The sequence below is a fragment of the Emys orbicularis genome, chromosome 9 (assembly GCF_028017835.1).
Source record: "Emys orbicularis isolate rEmyOrb1 chromosome 9, rEmyOrb1.hap1, whole genome shotgun sequence".
Classification (NCBI taxonomy): Eukaryota; Metazoa; Chordata; order Testudines; family Emydidae; genus Emys; species Emys orbicularis.
In genome coordinates, this window is record NC_088691.1 from 50725630 (window position 1) to 50747734 (window position 22105).

General features: G+C 44.5%; 1 protein-coding gene across 1 annotated transcript in view; it reads left to right on the forward strand.

Annotated features, from left to right (window-relative positions):
• The window catches only part of PAK2 (p21 (RAC1) activated kinase 2), a 79981-nt gene that overhangs the window by 21200 nt on the left and 36676 nt on the right, over positions 1–22105 (forward strand). Inside the window, exon 3 of the mRNA XM_065410275.1 lies at positions 20517–20727. Within this exon, the coding sequence (XP_065266347.1) occupies positions 20541–20727 (187 nt within the window). The 5' untranslated portion in view covers positions 20517–20540. The remainder of the gene's footprint in view (positions 1–20516; positions 20728–22105) is intronic.

A 22105-nucleotide genomic window follows, 5' to 3' on the forward strand; every position in this document is an offset into this window, starting at 1 on the left:
CACTTGTATCTGAAAACATGAACTTCTACAGCTTGGACTAAAAGACTCGATCCACTAGCTCAAGTCTAGTAGCAAACTCATAAGCAAGTTACATATTCTAGCCACTGGCGGGGAGAGGGAAACGGGGGGGGGGGACAGAGCCATGCTGTTAGCAACTGTTACACACTTACAGTGGCAGGAGATGCTGGTCCCAAGCTTCAGAGGTCTGTCTCAACTCCCCACATGGGATACCGTTGTGTAACTGCTCCAAGGACTGCTAGATCTAAAAGCATGAGCCTCTATTGCCTGGGTGAAAGGAACTGGTCCATTAGCTCAGAGGTAGTAACACTCATAAACCTGCATCCATGGTCTAGCCCCTAGAACAGCTACAAAGAGCTGAATTTAGAGTCCGTGGGATAAATGGCTTTTTTTGGAGACCGGTATGTTCTATCTCTTCTTTCTCCAACCTTGCCATTCTTTCTACCATTGCTTCTAACGTGCAACAGTTGTGGTGTCAATGCCAGTAACCATTGGAAACCAAAATCTCGTTTTTTCCTGCTTCTAATAGTGCTACTAGTGATCCCCTGATGGGACAGTGGTAAGCCATGTTTCAAGGATCAATCATTTTACGTAGGATTGTGATTGTACCCAGGATATAATTCTGTAGCCTGTTATGAATGCTGGCAGAAATATATGAATGATCAAGGTGCACAGGTAATCCATGGTGTGACACCCTCAATCGAAAATGTGATGCTCCAGAATAGTTTGTTCACTCAGTGCTTAATATGTTGCATTTAGAATAATTGATTTCATAAAGACGGGCTGTTAAGCAATTTAAAAAAGTAATCACATGATTAAACAATAGTAGAATACCATTTATTTAAATATTTTTTGATGTTTTCTACATTTTCAAATATATTGATTTCAATTACGACAAAGAATACAAAGTGTACAGTGCTCACTTTACATTTATTTTGGTTACAAATATTTGCACTGTAAAAAAACAAAAGAAATAGTATATTTCAATTCACCTACTAAAGTACTCTAGTGAAATCTTTTTATCGTGAAAGTTGAATTTACAAATGTAGAATTATGTAAAAAAAAAAAAGTGTATTCAAAAATAAAACAATATAAAATGTTAGAGCCTACAAATCCACTCCGTCCTACTTCAGCCATTCGCTCAGACAAACAAGTTTGGTTACATTTGCAGGAGATAATGCTGCCTGCTTCTTGTTTACAACGTCACCTGAAAGTGAGAACAGGCATTCGAATGGCACTGTTGTAACCGGTGTCGCAAGATATTTACGTGCCAGATGCACTAAAGATTCATATGCCCCTTCATGCTTCAACCACCATTCCAGAGGACATGCGTCCATGCTGATGATGGGTTATGCTCGATAACGATCCAAAGCAGAGCGGACCGATGCATGTTCATTTTCATCATCTGAGTCAGATGCCACCAGCAGAAGGTTGATTTTCTTTTTTGGGTTCTGTAGTTTCCGCATTAAAATGTTGCTCTTTTAAGACTTCTGAAAGCATTCTCCCCACCTCATCCCTCTTGGATTTTGGAAGGCACTTCAGATTCTTAAACCTTGGGTCGAGTGCCGTAGCTATTTTTAGAAATCTCACGTTGGTACCTTCTTTGTGTTTTGTCAGATCTGCAGTGACAGTGTTTGTAAATCAAACAACATGTGCCGGGTCATCATCTGAGACTGCTATAACATGAAATATATGGCAGAATGTAGGTGAAACAGACCAGGAGACATACAACTCTCCCCTAAGGAGTTCAGTCACACATTTAATTAACGCACTATTTTTTTAACGAACATCATCAGCAAGGAAGCATGTCCTCTGGAATGGTGGCTGGAGCATGAAGGGGCATATGAATGTTTAGCATATCTGGCACGTAAATACCTTGCAATGCTGGCTCCAACAGTGCCATTCGAATGCCTGTTCTCACTTTCAGGTGACATTGTAAATAAGAAGCAGGCAGCAGTATTTCCTGTAAATGTAAACAAACTTGTTTGTCTTAGTGATTAGCTGAACAAGAAGTAGGACTAAGTGGACTTGTAGGCTCTAAAGTTTTACATTGTTTTGTTTTTGAGTGCAGTTATGTAACCAAAAAAATCTACATTTGTAAGTTACACTTTTGTAATAGAGATTGAACTACTGTACTTGTATGAGGTGAATTGAAAAATACTTTCTTTTGTTTATCATTTTTACAGTGCAAATATGTGTAATATAAACTAATATAAAGTGAGTACTGTACACATTGTATTCTGTATTGTAATAGAAATTAGTATATTTGAAAATGTAGAAAAACATCCAAAATATTGAATAAATTTAAATTGGTACTCTATTGTTTAACAGTGCGACTAATCACTATTAATTTTTTTAATCACTGTAAATTGTGTTGAGTTAATCATATGAGTTAACAGATTCATCGACAGCCCTAATAAAGACACATTGTGAGGGATGACAGGCACAGACTAGTGGTCCGAATCGCTGTCGTATCACAAACAATTAATAGTAATTTGAGTTTTCCCTACCTTTAAACTTCCCCCAAAAAATTCACATTTCCCCTTGGGCTTGGAAGAATTCAGCTTGTGCAAATAAGAGCTTGAAAGTGTGTTGCTCCCAGCTATTGAAGTATTAACAAGTGCTAGCAACCCAGACCTCTGCATTTGTAGGGATCACAGATGTGTTGGTGATGTGAACACACTGCATGCCCTCCTCCCTCTCCCCTCCTGTACTGGTTCTTGGGAACCTGTAGAGAATTTAAATTGATGGATATTTCCTTCTCTTTGGTTCTCTACATGCTCATATGGGCAGAGTTAATGGGGGAGGAGCACAACAATATATATTTGCATCATGCACACATCTGCAGTCCTAATAAAGCAAGCAACCTGGCTTGTTTTTGTTTTATCCTACCCAATTTTCATGCCTGTCTATCTTGGGTGTTACTTATGAAACAAATGTGATTAATGAGTTGACATTTGGAAGATATAGAACAGATAGATATATTCATGCTTTGTTCACTTATAATTCACTCACATTCATTAACACGCATCAACTGTAACACTATTATGTGCCAAATTTATATTTCTTTAGCAGAAATTATAATTAAAGTTATTGGAATTTGGTGTAGTTTAGTCATGGAAGAAGATACCAGAAGGTTTATGGTTGGATATTGAGGCTTTTGCATATGCCATCTTTAATAGTGAAAAGCAAAATAGGCATAGAGCATATCTTTTCTAATGAAAGATCTGTCAATGGTTGAGAGTAGCATAGTAGGAAGTGATTTTTCTCCAGATTAGAGTCTGTAGCCTTCTGGGGTTTTTTGCAGAAGCTCTCCACACCACGAACCATTGTTTGGCTTTTTGTTATAACTGGATGTGTAGATTTTATGAAAGTGAGGACCACTGTGGCAACCTGCTAGGAGCTTTCAGAGCAGTATATCTTTGCTTATTAATCATTACACAAAAATCATGCCTTGCTGTGCCAGCAGTAAGGGGGAAGATTACTGAACAGCAGTGCTATTTGCAATATGATCGCCATGGGTCACTTAGTAGAACTCTGTGCATGGTCACTTGAAGTGCCCTTGATCTAAGATGACAGGATTTGAGCATAGTGTAAGATTTTGCACCTTTACACAGAAATGGCCTTAAGGGGGAAATATTTTATTTCTGGGTGTTTCTTGTCTATGGCTTTGGAGTATGTTCTACCTTATTTAGAAAGAGGCACCAAAACCTTTTCAACACTTTCAAAACACCCCATTATCAGAATATATTTCTTCTGTAGTTAAGTCTACTGTAGAACATATGACCAGTCAGTTTTGGAGAGACAAGTCCTTTCTCCATGATTAATGTTGAAGCTACCTTTTGGATTTGCTTTTATGCAGTATTTGTTCTGACACTGCCTTATTTTTTCTTGCCTTGTCCAGTTGATAACTAAATTCCAACTGTTTATTTGACCTAGGTTTGCTCCTTTACTTGTGAGTGTGCTAGCAAAAAAGATAGGGAGGAGCGGGAGCCTGAAAAAGGATAGAATGAAAAGAATTTGCCTGGGTTGCTATTGTGTGCACCATTTGGCTTGCTAGTTGTTATTTTTGCAAGGTAGTACTCTGAACTTCTCCTGTATCCCTTGTAGATTAAGATTTGTCAAAGTGTGTAGCCTGGGGACAGACACGTGAGGGAGAGACTGCCTCTGTTCTAAACATTTCCAGGCATGAAGTGGTGTGCGCGCTGTGGGAATGTGGCAGGAAAGGCTCAAGTAAGTTCTCTGCTTCATCAGTGAGGAGGCCTCTCCTGCGAGTAAATTTAAGAAGTTATTTCCCTTGTATGGGTTGTGAAGTGGTTAGATTTCCTCTAAGCTTTTATCGTAACACTGTTTCTTAAACATTTGAAGCTAGACTTTTTCTGGTGCAAGTAATAACTGTTAGTCAAACCAGATAACTCAATGAAGTGTTAAAGGTCTTCACTTGGTTGGAGGGGATTAGAGTAGGGTTTGTTCCTTTCCCCCCGTGAATATCGTGTTTTTAAACTTCCATCTTTTATCTCCTATAGCTATGTAGTCTGGCGTTGGGCATGTGCATTAGTTTATCTGAGACTATCTAAATCTGGTAAGACTTGTGGCAATGAACCCTATTAAGATTGGTGTCTGCCTTACAAGGTCAGACATATTTGACTTCAGTATATTAGTATATAGAAGCTAAATAAGTGTTTTGTTATGACTAAGTGGAGTGGATTACCATTTTGACTACTAGCGACCGCTGTCATGATTATTCTTGTTCTTGCTTCTCACAAGCTCCATTTTGGCAGATGGGAAATCTGCAGTTGAACTTGCCAAAGTCTGGATACATGCAATTCTATGTGTGCAACTAGTATTTTTCTATAAATTTTCAGATGAGCTAAAAGGTAGAAATAGCTTGAAAATACTTGAATTTGGCCTCTTAGTATAGTTTTTGGATCCCTACAGATCAAGCTGAAGGAATCTTATGAGACCAATCTGTTCAGCTTTTAATAGTTCCTTTTTGTGTATTGCTTTTGGTATGAAGCAATCTGAATTTACTGGTTCTATCTGAAACCAGATTAGAATTTTTTTACAGTGAGTAAGTCATTTTAAATTGATTAGCTACTGTGCTTGCTAGTGATGGGGCAGGAAGTGAGCTGTGGCTAGGTAACACAGGCTGAAATAAAAACTTGTCAGAAAACTGCTTTGAGCTAATCCCAGGGAGGAAGTGAGCTACGATCGGCACTAAGTGAACTAATCGTAGGAAACTTATTGCTCAGTGGGAGCCTTTACAAATATATGTGCACATACACATGCTGCACTTTGCCTTGTACTGAAAAACTGTTTGGTCTTTGAAGACCTCTCATAAAACCAGTGGCCCCAAAATGAAGATTGGAAGCATCTATCACACAGCATCTATACCTGCTTATTGAAGGTCTGCCACCAACTTTACCTTTTCTCCTTTCACTTCCAGAATAAATGAACAAAAAAATCAGACCTTGTCCCATTCAGGAAACTTTTTTGAGAAGATTTTTTCAGAAAGTAATAAACAAAGGGGTATGGAGGAATTGGCAATCAGAATCACTGGAGACGTGGATTGGAGCGCTGAGAATAGTTCTCACCAGAACTTTGAACAAGTGTTGCTATAACATGAACTGCATTCTGATTCTCACTCAGTGTTAAATCAGTTTACTACACCATTCCTTATAAGACATTTCCTCCAGTCATTCTTTCTAATAATTTAGACATTAGTTTAATAGAACTGTTGAACCTGTTAAATAAAACCCAAGGAGGGTTTTTATTTTTAACAATTTTTGGCTTGTAATGTGAAAGCTTTAATATTTCAAATACTTATTCTCTGAAATTATTATACATGTATAGCTTCTTCCCCTCTCCACCTCTGCCCAAATCCTTGGATGCTATACAACAGGATAAAACACAGTGCAGTATATTTAAAACATAAATCCTGCTGAAGTACAAGCACTCCAAAACAAGTGTCAGATTGGTCAGTTTAACAAAGGAGAGAAATGAGGCTATGAACAGTTATTTTGAAAATACCTTTGGGAGAAAAAATAGCTTTAAAAAACTGGCTTTTAGAAGTGGGGAGGAACCAAATGAGATTTCTAGTGTGGAGGGAGTTCTGTATCCTAGGAACCACCTCAGTAGCAAACATGATGACCCACCCACTTGCGAAGGTGGAAACCATAAAAGGATGGCATTTGAGCTCAGAAACCAATGCAAACCAATGCCAGTCCCAAAAAAATTCAGGGCCAACACAATTAAGGGCTATACCTAACAAGTTTCCCAGTAAAGCACCCACTTTACACTCATGAAAAAGAGGAATATATCAAGGTGAGAGTGTTCAGACTGGTTTGCTACACCAGTACACTATTTGATATCATCCTTGATAACAGCAGTACACTTCTGAGAATGCTGCAGAATTCTTCTTATGCTTTTCATCTTTATTACTTTTATATTTGACACGTCTTCTGTTTGTCTCTTGTGTGAACTGGGTTACACAACAGGTTCTCAGACCCCCTTCCTCCCACAGAGAAAAAGTCTAGTACAATAATTGACTATAACGGGTCGGCAACTATCGGCACGCGGCCCATCAGGGTAATCTGCTGGCGGGCTGCGAGACATTTTGTTTACATTGACTGTCCGCAGGCATGGCCCCCTGCAGCTCCCAGTGGCCGCGATTCGCTGTTCCTGGTCAATGGGAGCTACAGGAAGCGGCGGCCAGCACATCCCTGCAGCCCGCGCCGTCTTCCGTAGTCATCTCTTCACCACACCTAACATACCTAACTTCTTGAAATCTCAGACAAGTGGGCAACAAGTCTAATGAATATGAATCTCATGTGCCTCACTGAAGTATCTCCAAGCCATCTGGATAAAAGTCACACAGAAATGTGAATTAGGCTCCTGTTTTGCCAGTACTCAATAACTACTCATAAGTGTCAGAATTGTAATTGTTTCCTGCTTCTTGCAATCATACCCATAAAGCTATGATTCAGCAAGCCAGCCAATGTGTGATGATGCAAGAACAGCTATGTCAAGATGTTGCCAAGTGAGACACCTTTTCCCTTCTGTAGTGGCAAAGGGGGGGAGGGGGGGTGGAAGAAGAGCTAGCCTCAGACTGCAGATCTTGCGTGCACTCTACAGTTTTTGCTCCAGCCTTTGTACAGAGTGCCAGCCTCTCTGCAGTGGTTTCAAAAACACTTCCTGCCTCTGTGCAAACTGTTTCCCTGCAGGCTGAATAGGGAAGGAGAGTTCACGCCCCACTCCCTTGCATGTAAACCTGAGTTACAGCGTGAATTGTAACCATTAATAAAAATAAAAATCACTTTTACGTGTATCATAAAATGAGCTGTGTTGTGAGTGGAAAATTTTTTAAAATATCACAAACTCAAAATTGTTTCCATTTTGCAGGGTTTGAAATGGACCCATTTTTGTTTTAAACATTTTTTGTAATTTCAAAACGTTTTGATAAAAATTGATTTGATAAAAATTAAACATTTCTTGTGGAAAAAAGTCATGTTCATAAAACTTGAGCTATAAATGCAAGTGGTTAAACCTGGGTGGTTAATTTAATACTAATGCCATTCCATTCTGCTTTTGTCACATTGGCCTGCAGCTCTGCTCTCCCCACCATGTTGCTTGGGATCATTTTCCTCCTGAATGCTCCACATCCTTCATTCGGGCAAGGTCTTGGGTGTTTTCAAGCACTCGGGGGGGGGGGGGGGGGGAAACTAAACAGCTGATCAGCTGGGCTTCAGAAGAGGAGATCTAAGGAATTTGCACAGCTGCTGTTCTGTCATTTTTAAAGTGCCTTTTTTCCCTTATTGAATGGATGGCCTTGGTGATTTCCCAGTGCTCTATTCCCCTAACCCTGATTGCTTTAGTCCCTGTCTCCCTCCCCCCAAAAAGGAACAAGTAGTTCTAGGCTAAATATTTTAGTAGAGTTACTCCTGGGGGCATTCTGTGCTAAAAATTTTAAAATTCTGTGCACAATATTTTAAAAATCTGCAAATTTTATTTGTCAAAATAACACTACATAATCATGCCAGTTTCAATTATTTTGGTAACTTATTTCAAAATTCCGGTCAGCAAGTATATCTGTAATAATACAGACACACATTCCCCCCAGAAGTAGACAGTTAAAGAAACCCCTATGACACCCAGTTGCTGTTTCTCTGCCCTGCGCCCCCAAGAGCCCAGCCAGGGGGCCAGACACCCACAACACCTGCCCCACAGAGCCCACCTGCAGGCTCCCACAGCGAATACACCCGAATCCTCTCCTCCCCAGAGTCCAACTGCAGGCCCCGCCCAGATACCCGCACTCCCCCCCCACAGCCCAGCTGCGGGGGGCCCCCCTTGCCCAGACACTCATTCCCTCCCTCCCGACCCCCTCAAGCCCAGGAATCCAGAGGGAGAAACAGCCTGTTGCACAGTTTACTGCATGCTGCCCTCTTCTTCCCTCATTGCATGCTGGGAACTGCAGCTGCCAGGAACTCTCATGCTCCCGCTCCCTCTCCCTCTCCTCCCTTCCCCCCCCCCCCCCCCCCCCCCGCAGTGTCTTCTATGTGCAAGCTGGGCTCTGCTGAGTCCAGTGGCCTCTAGTGGCGGCTAGCAGCACTGCAGCCCATTCCGGGGGTGGGCCGGGAGGGAAATTCAGCGTGCACAATGTTAATTTCTGCTTCTGCATTGCACAGTGGTACAGAATTCCCCCAGGAGTATACAGTGTAAAGTAAGTTTTTGATGTGAGTTGGCTCAAGGTTGCTCATACAGCTCCCCCAAAAAAAAAAAAGCTTAAGAATTTTAGGCTTCCACAAGAATATTAGAAAAAATGTTTGAAATATGAGTTGTAAATTATTTGATATTTAGCGTGAATTAATTTTAATCCCACAACTATGATGTCATTAATTTATCTACACAGCATACTATCCAAACTTCCCAAAAGAAATAAGATGAATAAAATATGTCCCCTGGAGAGCTAATAATCGAAACTGCACAAGAACAAAACACAGGACAATTGTTCAGTTGCAACAGGGGGTGAAGGTAATATCAAGGCACTCAAAAGAGAGGCATGTGGGCACAAGAAAAAAATGGTAAATAGAAATACAAGTGCCAGCTTTGTCTTTTATGCCACGTTCTGCAGGTAAAGAACTAGTAGTTGCTGTTACAATTTTATGTTATAGACTCAGACTTTAAGGCCAGAAGGGACAGTCATGATAATCTAGTCTGACCTCCTGAATATTGCAGGCCACAGAACCTTACCCACCCATAACCTCTGCCTGAGGTACTAAAGTTCTCTAATCTTGTTTTAAAGACTGTTATAGAGAATCCACCATTTACTCTAGTTCAAACCAGCAAGTGACCTCTGCCCCACTCTGCAGAAAAAGGTGGAAAACCTGACCAGGAGGTCAGGGTCTCTGGTAATCTGACTGGGGGGAAAATTCCTCCTTCTTCGAGTGCTTGCTCATGTCCATTCCAATCAGGTGTCTGTGCGTGCACATTCACGGTGGCCGGAAGATTTTTCCCATAGCAGTATCCATCGGGTCGGTCTGGGCGCCCCCTGGAGTCGCGCCTTCATGGCGCTCAGGGCCAGCTCTAGCTTTTTTGCCGCCCCAAGCGGCGAAGCGGGGTGTGTGTGTGGGGGAAACGATCGGCAGCACTTTGGCGGCAGCTCTAATGTGCCGCTTCATTCTTCTGTGGCAATTCGACGGCGGGTCCTTCGCTCCCAGGGACTGAGGGACCCGCCGCCGAAGACCCGGATGTGCTGCCCCTTTCCATTGGCCGCCCCAAGCACCTGCTTCCTTTGCTGGTGCGTGGAGCCGGCCCTGATGGCGCTCAATATAGAGCCCTGCCGACATCCCACCCCTTCAGTGCCTTCTTCCTGCCAGTGACGGTTGGCTGGAACTTCCTGTAGCCCTTGCTTAGCAAGCGCATTCTATAGTTGCCTGTATATAGTTGTCTTAGTATCTGTTATTAGTATTAGAGTTGTTGGGGGTTCCCCCCCATTCCGTCTCCCCAGAGCTGTGGTATGCCGCAGTCCCTGGGGTTTAAAAACTGTTTGGCCTGTGCAAGGGCATGCTGAAGAGCAATCCACACTCTTCATGTTTACGGTGCCTAGGGGAGGGCCACCAAAAGGATCGCTGTAAGATCTACCGCAAGTTCCGCTCTAGAACTCTTAAAGAAAGGGAACAGCGGCTTAAGGTGATCCTCATGGAGGCAGCTCTACGCCCCCACTCCAATCCTGACACGTTTGTCAAGCTCGGTGCCAAGAAAGGACTCATCCCGGGACGCTCGGCACCGACATGCCTCCTCACGAGGCCCGGCTGAGAGCAGGCATGGATCCCACTCACCTGTGCCTCAGAAGAAAAAGAAGCCAGACAGTCGCTCACCTCCGGCTAAATCCAGAGAAGTGAGACCCCAGGCGGGCCACAGCTCCGGATCCCGTACTGGGACTGCGTCGACTCGTGCCCAGGTGAGGCAGTTGAGTCCAGGCCCCCCAGGGTCGCCGGTCCCTACAGAATAGCTACAGCTCCCTTCCATGCTGGAGGCTTACCAAGCCACTCGGGACCTCCTGCACCTTACGTTGCCGTTCTCGCCCCCGAGGGAAGGAAGAACCTCTAGTGCTGGTGGACTGACACCCCCCCTCCCCCTGGTGCAGTCAAGAGGGAAGCTGGCTATGATGTCCAGGCGCTCCACCTCTCCATGTCCCTTGGCACCAGCCCACTCGAACAGAGAGCCTACCCGCTCCCCAAGCTCTTGAGGCACCGAGGCTCGGCTCTTCCATGGTCTTCAGTCTCGGAGTCACAGTCCAACTCCTATCACTGCAGGAGAAGTAGGAGCTGTAGATTGAGGTCCGGGAGAGACAGGAGGGAGCCCCAGGCGTGGCCTCTGCAGTGGCAGAATCCATCACAGTGGCCCTTCTGGACCCCCTGGGCCTTTCACCAAGGCCGGGGAGGGACCCAGGGTCACCGTTCCGCTGCATCTTCTGTGGCCTCAGCCACCTTCATCCTGCCATCGGCTACGCAGTTTCCCTTGGCACCTGCCCACACACCAATGCCTCTGACAGCAGCACCAGCACCAGATTCGGCATCAACCCCGATGCTGCCCTCGGCACCGCTGATGGGCCTGGCTTCCACGCTGGCACCATTGTCGATGTCAACTACGGCGCAGGCACTGATAACCCCTCTGCTGGCAACGGGCCCTCCGTCTTCATTGGCGCAGACAAGGGGATCAGCACTGGCTCCATCGACGGTTCCTCCCGTCGTACTGATGACGGCACCAACACTGGGTTCGGTGTCTGCAGCCCCGGCACCGTTGAGCGCACCATCAGCACTGATGCTGCCCCAAGAGTTGAGGGACCCCCTGGGGGCGGATGGCAGGGAGCATCCGCTCCTTATAAGCGCTTCCTCTTCTTCATCACCTGATGAAGCATTGGCGGGAACAGCCGTAGCCCCGGCGCTCGAGGACAACAAGGTGCTGCAGCAGTTGCTGCTCAGGGTCTGGGCATTAAGGCCGAGGAGGTAGTCGAGGAGGCTGATCCCATGGTGGACGTCCTCGCCCCCTCAGGACCTTCCCGTATTGCCCTACTACTCATTAAAACCATTGTTGGACACCACCAAGACCCTGTGGCAGACCCCAGCTTCCTTGCAGCCCTCTGCCAAGCGCAATGAGAGGCGTTATTTCATGTCCTCCAGAGGGTTCAAACATTTATACTCCCACCCATCCCCTGACTCTCTTGGTGTGGATGCTGTTAACCAGCATGAGAGACAAGGTTTCCCAGGGCCCTCCCCAAAAAACAGGGAGGCTAAACGACTAGACCTTGTTGGGAGAAAGGTCTATTCTACAGGGGGTCTGCAGCTCCATATCTCGAACCAACAGGCCATCGTCAGCAGGTACTCGTATAACACCTGTGTAGTGATGGCCACATTTACGGAGCCACTTCTTTCGGACTCACAAGCCGAGTTCTCAGCCTTGGTGGAGGAGGGGAAGCTGCAGATGCCTCCACTAGGGTCATGGCGACTGGGGTAGCCATGAGGAGGGGCTCCCTTACAAGGTCCAGCAAACTATTCAGGACCTCCCATTTGGGGGTGTGACTTTTTTCTGAAAAGACAGATGAGGCTACACAGCTTGAAAGACTCATGAGCCGCCCTCAAGTCGTTGGCCCTGCACACTCCCGCCACACAGCGGAGACGCTTCAGATCGCAACCTCCTCCGAGATTCCATCAGCAGAACCAACAAGACGGTTTTTGGAGGAGGAACAGGAGTGGAAGGAGGAGGCAATACCAATCCTCCGGCCAGGGCTCTGGCCAGCCCAAGCCGCCCTGTGGCCCTAAACCAGCCTCTTGAAGGTGTGGTCGAGTACGGCACACCAGATCAGAGACTGAATCTACCCCACCATACCTTTTCCTCCCGACTGTCCCATTTCTACCGTGCATGGCCCCGTATCACTTCAGACCGCTGGGTGCTTTGCACGGTAGAGAGGGGATACTCCATCCAATTCTGTGCCCTCCTGCCCTTCCACCCCCCTTCCTCATCCCTCTTCAGGGACCTTTCTCACAAGCAACTCCTCATTCAGGGGTGCAGTTGCTCCTATCACTAGGGGCAGTGGAGGAGGTTCCTCAGAAGCACAGGGGTGAGGGCTTCTATTCCCGGTATTTCCTAATACCGAAGGCCAAAGGCGGCCTCAGGCCTATCCTGGACCTGCGAGAACTCAACAAGTTCGTAAAGAAACTCAAGTTCCACATTGTCTCCTTGGCCTCCATCATCCCCTCAATAGATCCAGCAGACTGGTGTGCCGTCCTCGACTTTCACATCGCAATCTCTCAGCCCCACAGGAAGTACCTCAGGTTTGTGGTCAACGGTACCCACTACCAATTTACTGTCTTCCCGTTCGGCCTGTCAGCAGCACTTCGAGTCTCACCGCATTCTTGCGGAGGCACCAAGTACAGGTATTTCCGTACCTCGACGACTGGCTGATCAAAAACCACTTCAGTGGAAGCTCAGGTCACGTTTATCAGAGCCACCTTTGACAGCCTGGGTCTACTCCTAAATGAAGCGAAATCTACTCTCATCCAGAGGATAGAGTTCATAGGTGCAGTGCTGGACTCGACCTAAACCAGGGCATACCTGCCACAGGCGAGGTTTCAGGCCCTCAATGACATAATCCAAGGCCTCATGCAGTTCCCCACCACTACAGCAAGAAACTGCCTGAAACTTCAGGCACATGGCTGCCTGTACCTACGTGGTGCAGCACGCCAGACTCAGGCTTTGACCGCTCCAGTCGTGGCTCACGTTAGTGTATCGCCCAGCCTGGGACAGCTTGGACATGATGGTGACCCTGCCTGGTCTGGTCCTCGACTCCCTCCGGTAGTGGATCAACGCTCAGGAGGTGTGCTCAGGGGTTCCCTTTGCTGCCCCACAGCTGTCTCTGTCATTGGTGACAGACGCATCAGACTTGGGCTGTGGAGCTCACCTGGGCGACCACAGAACTCAAGGCCTCTGGTTGCAAGCAGATCTGGTCTCCACATCCATGTCTGAGAGCAGTGTGCCTAGCATACCGGACATTCTGCCCTTACCTAACTGGACAATGTGTTTCAGTCATGACGAACAATACAACAGCAATGTTCTATATCAACAAACGGGGGTGCACACTCCTCTCCCTTGTGCCAAGAAGCCCTCATGCTGTGGGACTTCTGTGTATAACATTCAATTCACCTGCAGGCCGCCCCGGGGTACAGAACCAGCTGCCGGGCCACCTCAGCAGGTCATTCCACAGCCACGAGTGGTCCCTTCACCTGGATGTCACAATTTCAATCTTCCAGAGGTGGGGGTTTCCCCTGATAGACCTCTTTGCCACGCGACGCAATAGGAAGTGCCAGCAGTTCTGCTCCTTCCAGAATCACAGCCCGGGCTCCAGCACAGATGGGTTCCTCCTCCATTGGGGAGGTTCTCTCCTATATGCCTTTCCAACGATACCGCTCGTTCGCATGATGCTGCTCAAGATCTGCACAGATCGAGTTCAGGTCATACTGATAGCACCGACCTGGCCCCCTCAGCACTGGTACACATCCCTCCTAGAAATGTCCGTGGGAGCCCCGATTACCTTGCCGCTCTCCCCGGACCTTCTCACACAAGATCACGGATGTCTCCAACACCCGAACCTCCAGTCGCTCCATCTCACAGTGTGGAAGTTCCATGGTTAAATCCGTTGGAGCTTTCCTGTTCAGACCAGCTTAGACAGGTCCTCCTTGGCAGTAGGAAACCCTCTATGAGAGCCACGTACCTTGCCAAGTGGAAAAGATTTTCAATCTGGTTGGCGCAGCGCCATTCGCCCCCGACGCTAGCTTCAGTGCCGCACATTCTGGATTACCTTCTCCATCTGGAGCAGGGGGGTCTCTCATTGTCTTCAATAAGGGTGCACTTAGCCGCCATCTCAGCCTTTCACCCGGGCGTGCAGGGCCACTCGGTATTTGCTAATCACATAGTCAGCCAATTCCTAAAGGGGCTCGACAGGTTATACTCTCACGTCCATCAACCGGTCCCTGCTCGGGACCTCAACTTGGTCCTTTCTAGGCTCATGGGTCCCCCCCCTTTGAGCCTTTAGCAACATGCTCCCTGCTCTACCTCTCTCACAAGGTGGCGTTCCTGATAGCAATAACCTCGGCCAGGAGGGTGTCTGAGCTCAGTGCCTTAACATCAGACCCCCCCACACACACACCGTGTTCTATAAGGACACGGTTCAGCTCAGGCCTGCCCCTGCTTTCCTCCCGAAGGTTATGTCGCAGTTTCACGTCAACCAGGACATCTTCCTCCCGGTTTTCTACCCTAAACCTCATTCCAGCGGCAGGGAGCAGAGACTCCACTCTCTGGATGTCCGCAGGGTACTGGCCTTTTACATCGAGCGAACGAAACTGTTCAGAAAATTGGTCCAGTTGTTCGTGGCGGTGGCAGATGGGATGAAAGGTCAGCCTGTTTCATCCAAACGCATCTAGTCATGGATCGTGTCCTGTATCCATGAGTGCTGCAACCTGGCAGGTGTTCCCGCACCTCTGATCACTGCACGCTCCACCAGGGCGCAGGCTTCATCTACAGCAGGGGACTCAAACTCAATGTCACTGAAGATGGTGTTCAGAAAAGAAAACGTTTCTATTATATTTTTTATTTCGAATTTCGTAGTAAAACTCTCATACAACTTTATACAATTCTTCACCTGCCAGAGAGTGTTTAGTGTTTGCCAGACACCTGGCAATGCTTTAGTTCTGTCAATTTGTTGATGTCTAGCCTCAGTGAAACCTTCAAGATTGCAGCAAGGTGTGCATCAGATAATTGTGTTCGGTATTTTGACTTGTTTATATTAATTGTGGGAAAAAGTGACACTACCTCCATGGCTGACTCTGCCTTGGCAACTAATGATGCTGCCTCCATGGCTGACTCTGCCCGGAGACTAGTGATGGGAGCTGCTGGGGGCGGCGCCTGCAGCAGACATTGCTGGCAGCGTGGCTGCATGTGTCTCTTCTCCGTGGGCCGCAGTGGGGAGGTTCTAGGGCTGCAGATGGCCTGCAGGCCGGGATGTTGAGACCCCTGATCTACAGCGTTCCTGGCTCAGGTTCCAACCCAGAAAATCTGCAGAGTGGCGACATACACACTTTCGCCGCTCACTATGCGATTACCCAGCAGGCCAGAGACGATGCAGCCTTCAGATGAGCAGTATTCCAATCAGTGGGCAACTCACCCTCATTCCCCTCTGTCAGAGTAGCCGGCAAGAAGGAACTGAAGGGGTGGTGGGTCAGCAGGGCTCTATATTGAGTGCCATGAAGGCAGAACTCCAGGGGGCGCCCAGACTGACCCGACGGATGCTGCTATGGGAAAAATCTTCTGGCCACTGTGCACGTGCACACGCACACACCTGATTGGAATGGACATGAATAACACATCTCGAAGAACAGTTACGAGAAGTGAGTAACCGTTTTTTCCTGACCCCCAAATATAGCGATTAGACCGACCCTGAGCATGTTAGCAAGACCCACCACACAGATACTACAGAGAATTATTTCCCAGGTAAGTCAGAGCTCTCACCCTCTAGTGTCCCATCTCCCGCTGTTGCTGCTTTACGTTAATTTTTCAAGTGTGAAAACAGTAGTATTGAAAGAAAATCTGAACCAGCAATGGCAGGTACTACAACTCCTTTACAAAAAGGGGAGTCTGGCCTTCCTTTGTGTACCAGACCGAATATTTGAAGAAAAACATTGAAGTAAATTATTCTCAAAGCATGTATTGGGGAGCCTAGCCAGGGAGAAGAGAAGTTACGCATATATCTGAAGCTTCTATTGGTCACAGCCATCTGTCAATCACAGAGCTTATCTCCCTGTGCTTCTCCAGCCTTGGAGCAGAGAGGGAAGCCTGGGTGGCTGAGATCCCTGACTCTCCCACAGCTGTGTTTGGAGGGCTCTTGTCAATTTCGAACAAAACATCAAAAATGCAAATTTTTCCATGAGATGGGTTTTCAAGAAAAATTCCCTTTTCAGGAGAACTGAAACAGAAATTTTTGCGTTACCAGCTGCCACTCAGAGCCTCATTTGGGGGATGACAGAGGGACACAGGAGGTAGAAAATCAGGGCCTTGGCCTTCCAGGAAAGCTTTTTTTAGTCCATTTCACTGGGGGGACGTGAAATTGACAAGTGCCTTGCTGACAGGCAGCTGCGGTTTCATTTTTTCCAGCAGAAATTTGAATTTCTTGGCAAAACTAAAATTTTCCCATAGAAACTTTTGGTTCTGCAGAAAAGGCATTTTTGTCAGAAAATCATTCAGATGAAAAATGTTCAACTAGCTCTGTTTGGCATTTCGTCAATCACACATAATTATTGACAATATCTGAAAACAATTAGGCCTATGCAAATTGATGTATCATTTTTATTCTAACAACATTCCATACAGACATCTGTCAAGTGGCGTTAAATTTGTTCTAAATAAATAGGGATTTAAAATGAAATCTGTTTTCTGCTAAATGGGTGTCCTCGAATCAATAGCACTAGGATTGTGAGTCTATGTATCCCCACCACCACAGATATGCACATTTTTATCCAAGTTCCATTAAAAGCTAGCCATAGAGAGTCGGCCCCTTGAGTTTCACCAATGTCATTTATTCCCAGCACATAAGATCTGGCATTATCAAGAGGCCTGAATGCAAATTTTTCTCCTGCTCTGCACTGTTCCTTTAATAGGGATTCATGCTGTTCAAACACCTTCCATTTTGCTAGAACCAGTATCTCCCATGAAAATCTTTTTGTGTAAGCTCATCGTCCCTACCTTGAAGTAATGAAATTTTGGAATTCTGTTGCCTCACAATGTAGGTGTTGGAAAAGGCAGAGGGTCCTGCATACAGCTACGAACATCTGAAAGCATCCATAAACTCAGCAAACCTTTGGGCTTTGAAAAAGTCACTTGAATCTCAACAACTAAATCTCCACTGTATTCAGATATTGCAACCATATCTATTCCTACCTCGTCAGAGAAAAGTGTCTGAAGACAGATTCTTCTAGGTAGACATTATATAGCACTGACAGCTGTCCCACATCAATCTCTCAGTAGATAGCAACTGTCCAATTTACCGTTAAGCTAGTACTAGTGCATAGTACTACCTGGCATTATAAAGATATTTGTAGAGAAACTATATTACTTAGCTGTTTATAGCAACAATTAATATATGCTCTATTTCAGACTACATGATATAAGACATTACACTCTTGTGGTCTTTGAAGTGAGCTTGCTTTGTTTAGTAGTTAGGAACTGGCACTGTACAGACTCATTGGTGAGAGGCTAGATGATGGCAATCAGTTTATAGTTTCTCTGCCAAGAACATGTCAACCTACAAAGATGCTATAGAGCATAGTATCTGTGCTGTGAAAATAAGATGTGTTGATAAAAGATGTCACACACATTTTACCCTGACTCCTTTAAATGACATGGAAAATAGTTGCCCTACTGGTGTGTGCCTAGGATCAGTCAAGTTCCGCCCCAGTATAGTAAAGTTTGCTGAACTGGATGAAGACCTATGAGGCATCCATTTTCCACATAGTTTTGGGGAGGGGGAAGAGAGGTGCTTGGCATGGTTTTCTTAGTGAAGACAGACAAAGACTTGCAGGAATCACGAGGAAGCCATTTGCTTCTCAGTTATCACCAAGATGCAATTTGGTAAGCATTTTTCTTCACAGTGTATGTTTTCTATTAGTATGCTCCATATTTCATTATGAGTAGAGACAGTAAAAATCAGCAGGCTATTATGGGGGGAAATCCTGTGTAGGTTTTCCCGAATGTGGAACTTCTCATCTAGGTTCTGGCTCTCCTTGGCCTTTCTCCATTTTAGTATTAATGGAGGCATTTGAACATAAGGACACCACTGCTTTTTTTTTATAGAAATCCCGGTAGCAGCCAACCACTAGTAGCTCTCAACATTGTGCCTGTCTTCTAGCCGAGTTGTCTCAATTATCTGAATAATCAAGAAGCTAAGAGCATTGGTTTCTCTTTGTCTTGTAGGAGACAAGAAGCTCAATCTTGTCATTTGAGCAGCTCCTGTTTACTTTAACAGTTAAATGCTAAAGTCTTGGGAAATGAACAGTTCAGGGATCCTTCCTGTTGCTCGCTGCCTTTAATCCTTCATCACCTTGCGTTCATCCCACCTGGTTTATACTGCCCACCCAATTTTAACATTACCTCCTACAATTTGCAAAAATGCTTATCCACAAAAATCAGGTTAACAAATTACTAGATTATCAAATCTCATTTATTAAAAAAAATCAATTTCAAACAACCTCTTAGTAATTGTGAATATACTTTTGCAAATTTTAGGCAATGTAACTGGGATAAGAGTGAGTGAAGGTTTATGAGCAGGGAAAATTGAATTGTCTGGGTCTAAACTGTTCATTTGCAGATTTTTTTCATCCTTAACACACTAATGCTTTTTTTTTTTTTTTTTTTTGCTTTAAATAAAATGTGTACATTGTACTATCAGTTCAAGCAATCAAGCCTTTTGGGATCCAGCTGAATATAAGGCACTATAGAAATGCAAGGCTATTATCGCTATCACTTGTGGAAATCCCACCATGCAAAATTTCCTGCTGAAGAATAATAAAAAATTGTTTCAGAATGCTCCCAAGTTTGAATATTTTCTTAATTGACATATGTTTCGGTATTGGATGTAAATACTTCAGTAAACATAGCTGCTCTTCAGTCTGGGTCAATTACTATTTGCTGAGAGCACACCTTTCATTCAAGAATCTTAAAGCATTTCCCAGAGATAAGACCCATTTTACAGACTGGAAAATGGAGGCAAAATGACTTTCAGTAGTGGAACTGGCTGGTTCCAGATGCCATTTATTACTGATGTATATTAAGCCACTTCCCGCCTCATCCATAAGACAGCTGAGGGATTGTTTTTGAGTCCTGACATGCTTTTGAGGTAGAGTTCTGTCACATTTAATCAATGGTTATTTTGGAAGGACCCAGGGTAGCTTTTCTTGCCAGGTTTTCTTTCAGACATCCCTTTTCCACTGAATAGGGGTAGTGTCTTGTAAGGGATTTGTATTGGAGGTGTTGCTTCTAGGGTGCATATAAAAATTCTTTCTATTTGTATCATTCATAATTGGCGGCTGCTGGAATTATTGTAATTGGCCTTTTCCTTATCTGTCTTCTGTGACCCTGTTTAGTTTGACTTTTTGACTTGGTTTACTTTTGGGACTTCTCTTGCAGTCTGAGGTACCAAGAAGGGTGGTGTCTAGTCAGCATATGTAAAAGTAGGCCATTCAAAAGTAGGTAGTAGCAAATGTGCTGCTAGGCGGAGAGGAGGAACACTATTTTCATTAAATATCTACTTTAGTGTTAGCAAAGTGCTTGTCACCGTGTGAAACCTAAATGCTGTCCCTGCCCCAAAGAGCTTGCATTATAAATAGGCTTGGCGGAATTCATTTAAACAGATATCAATGTTTGGTTTTAAGCATTTTGATTATTGATTTAAATTTTCAAAGTTGCAGGAAATTATGGTGGGGTCAGACAATAATTATTTAATAGTAGATGTTGAGATTCAAAAGGTTAAAACTTTATAACAGTTGAGAAACACAAATCAACACCACATTTCAAAATATACAAAGTAAATATCCTTAAATCAAACTCTTAAGTACTCAAGCAGCATTTTCCTTTCTTTGCCTATCTGTACATTTTTATTATTGATGAAAATATATTTGTCAGTTTGTGTACGGTGAAATTGACATTTACGACACCTAGAGATAAAAATATCCTTTCAAGCCTAATTATAAAATGGATAAGAAAAGACTTGGAGATTTAGATGATGGTGTTAGCTTAGTTAACATGCCTAGTACATCTTCCAGTGGAAATGCATCCTTCTTCCTTTGTAGTAAGTTTTGCTGGCAATTTGGAAGGAATCCGGCATTTGTTTCTAGTGCTTTGTTACCTTACATTTACCAGTCATGTTTATACTTGTTTCTTATTTTCCATTTCAGGGCTTTGTCTAGCCATTAAGAGCCATGTCTGATAACGGAGAACTGGAAGATAAGCCACCAGCCCCTCCCGTCCGAATGAGCAGTACCATCTTCAGTTCAGGGGGCAAAGACCAGTTGTCTACCAACCACAGCTTGAAACCCCTGCCCTCTGTACCAGAAGAGAGAAAACCTAGGAACAAAATAATCTCCATCTTCTCTGGCACTGAAAAAGGTAAGATATCTCAGAGCAGGCAAAACAACCTTCCATGAGTACTAGATACGTTTCCCCTTGCTCTTTCATTAGGCTGTACGAGTGTTGCAAACACTCAAACAAGTCCATGATATGAAGATTATTGTGAATCAGATCTCATTATTCTAGTCTTTCCAACTGCAGATAGTACCTCCTTTAAGGAAGTGCTAATGTCCAGGATACACGTTTGATTTGGCTAAGAGGAAACTTTCCTTTGCAACTGGAGGCCCTTGAACGTGGACTGTTGGGGGGAGGGGGGAGAACACTATAACTAAATTGGTAGCTGGCAGAAAAACCCTCCAAATTAAAATTCCATTCTACCATCTTAAATCACCCTTCAGAAAACCCCTTTTACTTTCTGCTCCCCTTACTCTTCATAGTGTCTGCTTTTTGTCTGTAGTCCTACACTTGGGTTATAAGCCCTTTTTGTCATGTACATGTACAGTGCAGTGGGTCCCTGATCCGCGATCTCCTTTTGGAGCCTCTGTGTGCCACTGCAATGCAAATAAATAACGAACTAGCCTTTCTTCTTCCACATGCCCCCCATTTATAAAATTGTATTTGAGCAAGATCCTCCCAAAGCCTAATAAGTTACAGCCCTGGAAGTTGGTTTTAGCCTTAACTTAAATTTCCCTGCATTTCAGAACCATAGGGGAAAAAAATTAAAATCACAAAATTAATTTGCTAACAGAATATATACCAAATAAATCCTGTTACACAGTGTAACCTGAGTCTCCTTTAGACATAATATATCGCTGGGCCTTTTAGAATGTAATTGATTTTTTGCATGGGTATTCTCCTTTGGAGATTATTACTATATCTGCTAAGTGTGTGTTTAAAAAATATTAAAGCATGTACAAATATCTGAGAATTAGAAATTGTCACTGTAGAGGAGCAAATATTTAGACATTAAAATAGAGCTATTTAAAATGTATTGGCATCAGTGTGGTTGGATTTTGTGGGTGAGGGACTAGAGTAACATGTTACTATCTGATATTATTACTAGGAAACCAGTTTTAGCCTCACTGTTTTTACTTCCATTTAATATATTTCATTCGAATACCTCCTGGTTCTGCTTTTCCCCTCCCTGCTTCTTCTTATGCCTGATACACCCAAGGGGACTGTTTCAATCATGCTGATTCATCACCTTGCTTGGAGAGACTTTGTTCCTCTAATGATTTATTCACCATATTGAGTCTTTTCCCTTAAGGCAGTTCTTACTTCACTCATCTGTCTGTCCCAATAGCAGTCAGTCCGTGACTATGCTTTACCTCTTAGAAGAAACCCCAGAGGCAGGAACATGCATATTCATAAGATGGTTTTCAGTATTCTTCTGGAATTTCTCTACAATGGATAACAG